The sequence below is a fragment of the Apium graveolens genome, chromosome 7 (assembly GCF_009905375.1).
Source record: "Apium graveolens cultivar Ventura chromosome 7, ASM990537v1, whole genome shotgun sequence".
NCBI classification, from domain to species: Eukaryota; Viridiplantae; Streptophyta; class Magnoliopsida; order Apiales; family Apiaceae; genus Apium; species Apium graveolens.
In genome coordinates, this window is record NC_133653.1 from 269091390 (window position 1) to 269096521 (window position 5132).

The 5132-nt window shown below is 33.8% G+C and overlaps 1 protein-coding gene across 1 annotated transcript; it reads right to left on the reverse strand.

The window, feature by feature from the left end:
- Positions 1-1990: 1990 nt before the first annotated feature.
- On the reverse strand, positions 1991-4844 carry LOC141670563 (protein-S-isoprenylcysteine O-methyltransferase A-like). The gene is made up of 2 exons (XM_074476491.1): positions 4742-4844; positions 1991-2966 (listed from the first exon to the last, which is right to left on the reverse strand). The coding sequence occupies exon 2, from the start codon at positions 2779-2781 to the stop codon at positions 2188-2190; it is 594 nt and encodes a 197-aa protein (XP_074332592.1). The 5' UTR covers positions 2782-2966; positions 4742-4844; the 3' UTR covers positions 1991-2187.
- Positions 4845-5132: the final 288 nt, after the last annotated feature.

Genomic DNA, 5132 nt, shown 5'->3' on the forward strand with positions numbered 1-5132 from the left:
TCTAAAAATAAGACAAACAATATACATTTTCTAGTTGCTAGCAATGTAGTTGTTTGCGGAGTTTTGCAAACTCTAGAAGCATACATCGGTTGGCACTGACATACAGCAAAGTATAACTGTGGATTCCTAAATTTAATTAATCCTCGAGCTGTCAACCTTCCCCAGCATTTTCTGCAACCTGTCACCAGATCCTTCTTCAGATCCTAGCTTATTCAAGATTACCTTTGTTTCTCTTAATCTGCCCCATAGTCCTTTTTCCAGCCTTCAAAAATTTGTTTTAACCTTCTTAGTTCTCGATCAGGGTTTAAACTTGCATCCACTGACCTGATTTACCTCTACCAAGAATTTGCATCATCGCCAAAAACTTGGCTCTCCTCTGATCAAACTCTTCGGCCAATCTACTTATAACACTAAGACCGGCACTCACTGGCCTCACCCATTGCTATCACGACTCCTAAAATACTCCCTGTTTCCCAGCTGGAGTCTCTGTCACGGTGACTGATGCATCGGAATTTCTCACAGAGTAATCCAGGGCCAGACTCTTCTTTGGGCAATGGAGAGACTAGACTGTAATGATCTCATTTGTTCTGCCATATCTTCTTCCATTGACTTCATTTTCCTTCGTATTCAAACCAGCGGTTCTGCATTTGTTGCAGTCGTTGGGGAAATGTCATTGTCTTCATCCTTCACTCTTAAAGGCTGACTCGGGCTTTAAGTAGGCAGCGTCGTTGTAGCTCCACAAGGAATGATGTGACTTCAGCCATGGCGACCTCATCCGAACTCATTAGCTCTGTTTACATAGGCCCTCATGTGATTGAAAGTTTTACCACAAGTTCAGGGAAATACAGAGAAGTTTATAGATCAAGCTGACAATGTGCCGTTCATAGTGTAAAGGCTATATTTTCAGAAAGCTATGCAGTCACAGCCCTCAAGTCAAATATTAATAAGATAAATCTCTTATTCACTTAAGACGGCCCTGTCTGGGCTTGTCTGATGGCTTGAATTTCAAACAGAATATATTCTTACTTGGGGTTCAAAGTTGAAGAAATATTTTTGACATATTAAGTTAAGATGCATAATTCTAAATTTCAGAAACACCTAACATAATAACTGGAAGAGGTTGACTAATCAAAAGAATGTTCTCACTTTTTTTTACAAATTTCAAGCTGTTTTATCTAAAAAAATTGGATCTTTTAAATTTTAAGGTCTGGGTCTAAAATTCCACGTTGGTTTTATATTACTTATATATTCCGGTCGAGTAGACTAGTAGTAGTGACTTTGTCCAAGGACACAAACACTTGCATACAAACTGATTGTTGTAAGGAGGGTGTTGGGTCTAATCTTCTTTTTCAGAAATAAGTACTTGTTGTCGTAAAAAAGTTTCCTGGAAATAATTAGTAGTAGTAGTACTTAATATTAACTATCCAGATTGGCCAAACATTGTCATAATATTTCCATGCATATGCATTCATGTCCTGCTACTTCACCTTTTATGGTTTTGAGTATCAATAATCAATACAGCTCCTTTTTGGACAACTAGATTAACAACAGGTATGCACATAGTTTCTGCCAAGGCAGTAGGGTATCTAGACTCCATTAAGCATGCATGCTTTCAAATGCCGAACTGGAGAATGAGATATTCTAAAATCTGCACAACTGACTCAAATAAAAAACAAGTTTTAAAAATATGGACCTTGTACATGGTAGGTTATACTATCGCCATCCAATGAAAACGGATTTAAAACTACATATCCATATATGCAACCAATCAATAATGCATCATTATTACAATCAAGACCGGCAAAAATTTCAGTCTCTAGCAAAATGAAAAGAACTGCATCATTATAAAAACTAAGATCTTTTAATGATACATTAAGGCTCCATCCCACTGGTACACTTACATTTCTACCTCTATATCAAACGCAAAAGGCGGAAGACGATATATTAAAGCCATTTTTTCTTTTCTTATTTCTCAAAAAAAAGAGCTGATGAACCGACTTTAAAACCAAAAAAAATGCTTAAGCAATTTATGATAGATATAGCACAGTTTTAAATTTCATAAGCTGTTAGATGCAGAATAACCAGAAATAATGATTTCCATAACCTTACCTTTCCGGTATCAGCAAAATATTAAAAATACAGTATCACTTTCCAGGTCCACTTGAATCTATGCAAGGATTTAACCCATCAATTCACAAAGGGAATTCCAGAAGGAACCTGTTGAGCATAGGCATCATAACGTGATCCAAAAAACTGCCTCAAGAAGTACTCTTCGTATGGTATCCGTTGTGAGAAAAAACGCCAAACAACAAGTGCAAATGCAACTGTGGATATTGGATTGCACATCATTATTTGAGTGCCAATTGACCATATGAGAAAACCAGAATATCCAGGATGGCGAACAAATCTGTAGACTCCATGCCTAACCAATTCATGATGCTCCTCATGATAAACTTTAATAAGATGAGTGAAGGCCCTACCAGCAGTTATAATTGCCAGTTTCCTAATAATTTCCCCAATGACAACCATGGAAAGGCCAAAGTTACTTATCCGCCAGTGTACTTTTAAATCAGGAAAGAAATAAACTTCAACCAAGTACTCTATCAATGAAAAAATCATCGCCACAAGATAGTTTTTGCTGATCAGTAGCGACTTGAGAGTTACATTTGACTTTCCATGGAAGATAATTGCTAGTATGTACTCAGAAACATGAAAGAAAGCTAAAGAAAATAGCATTTCAGAAATTTGTCTGCAGGCCGTGTAACCGAAGAAGTCTGTCATGTTGTTAAATTAACAAATACGAATCTCTCTTAGATGGAAGTCCGTTCTACACCTACTATTTCCTTTAGAAAAGAAATAAATTAACTGCTGCCTTTTAATCCAGACCTGAAAATTTTCCCTAGCTAAATGGCAATGATAATAAATCCTTCCAACTCAATCCAAAAATGCTTTAAGATTTCCATCGCCTGCAAAAAAGACGAAAAGAAATGTTCCACTTGGTAGAAGGAATTAGAAGCAAACAAAAATTTTATAGCATACTTAAGGGAAAAAGAAGATCATGGTAATTATTTTAGTGACATCTCATAGATGGTAGTATTTTAAAGTAGAACCTTAGAATATTAGTCGCTAAACAATATAAAAGATTTAAAAATCAATCAAAAGTACGACACTTGCCATTTATATGGACCGAGTATGATGGCTTTTCAAAATCTGTAGTTTTCAGTCATATTTACATTTCAAGTGTTAAACATACTAACTTATTACCAAAAGCACAAAGACTCTAAAGCTTTGTGAAAATGATTTTCAACAGCGACAAAACACAGATGGGGAAAGCGAAAATCAATTCAAAGTTTGAATAAATAGTTTAACCTAAGTTACATTCAGCCATTTAAGCAACTTATAAGGAATGTACATGCAATAAAATTTTCACCTTAAGCAACAAATTCAATAGAAAATAGGTGCTTCATTAGGCTATCCAGAAGTAGTTTTAGAGCACATTGCATGTGATAACATTTTATAAATTTCCCCGAATATATTTCAATTAATTAACTACAGTGTCAAATACAATAAAAGTTAAAAAATTAACATAGAAACAAGCCTGCTTCCATTTATAATAAACAGCCATAAGCAGATTTTCCGCATAAACTTTCCATATCTTCTCATCTCTTGTTTTTTTTATTTGGTAATATAAAAAACATTAGAACAGCTTAACCAACTATAGGACCAACAGGGCTATTGTTAAGTTCTAGGGTGTTTATACCAATCTTATATATATACTAATATAAGTACTACTCTCAGGTTTCCAGAAATCAAACTTTAATACATATATCATAAAGTTAAAACTGGAAACTGGGAGCTGAATCTCAAGCTAAAGTTCAAGTCTCGGGGATGCCTAAATACATACGTAAAATGCTACCCACAGTTAAAAAAAAAATTTACCATTCAAATCTTTACTTTAAGAGATTGAACAATGCAAGTCGAAACTCAAGCCAAAGTTCAAATCATACAGCTTTGAAGCATCTCCAACAGATGTTTAGTACATACACATACATACATACATGTTACTCACACTCCAAAAAAAATTATTTTTTAACAGAAACTGGGCAATACCAGTTAAATTTCAAGCTAAAGTTGAAATCTATAAGCTTTAAACCAACTCCAATCGATCTTTTAAACTTATATACACACACGTACACATATAAAAAATGCTAGTCACAATTTTAAGCATTATTCTTTTCAATAAAAGCGGTCTTTGAATATTTAGATAAAGTTGATAGAATTAGGCTTCACAGCAACTATACTCAATCTTTTTAACATATACACACACATATACATATAAAAAATGCTACTCAGACTTTTAAACAAATTTTTTTTCGAGAAAAACCGGCTTTGAATTTCAAGATAAAGTTGAAATCTTTAGGAATCACAGCAACTCCAATCAATGTTCAATACATACATACATATATACATACACATATACATACATAAAATGTTACTCACACTAAAAAAGCTTCAATTTTTTCCAAGAATCTTGGCAATGCAAGTTAGCATCAAGCTAAAGATGAAATCTTTAAGCTTTAAAGCAAGTAAAATCAATCTTTTTCACATAAAAATCCAATCTTTAAATTTGAATTAAACTAAAATTCAACAAAAGAAATAGTAGACCATGTAAAAACATATATACATACACACACAATTGAAATATCTGTGATGTAATAGAGAGAAGAGAGTTTGAAATTACCAGGTTAGGGCACAGCTAGGAAGATTCAGCTAAATGGGTCTCTATGTATTTGGGGAAAAATATGTATGTTGTTTAGAATTTGGGGCCGGTTGACCCGACCCGAAATAAAATAAATTAATTAAATAATTTTAGCCCGTTGGTTTCTTGGAAATAAAAAACAATTTTCCAGCTTTCGAGTACAGGACACAACGAATTGTCGGGTATAATAATATTATAGGTCTTTTTAACGTGTGTCCAAAGGTACACAATAAAAATTAAATTTTATGAGTTTGGTGTATTTTTATTTGTGGAGTTGTTGTAAATGCAGGGGGTTCATCAATATTTATGATTAGAGTACCAATCAAAATGCACCAAATTTATGTGAGTTAGTACTTATTGTGTGTTTTTGGGC

What these genes read in the sequence shown, in the direction of transcription:
- LOC141670563 (XM_074476491.1), bottom strand. Translation starts at nt 2,781, where the DNA reads ATGACAGACTTCTTCGGTTACACGGCCTGCAGACAAATTTCTGAAATG.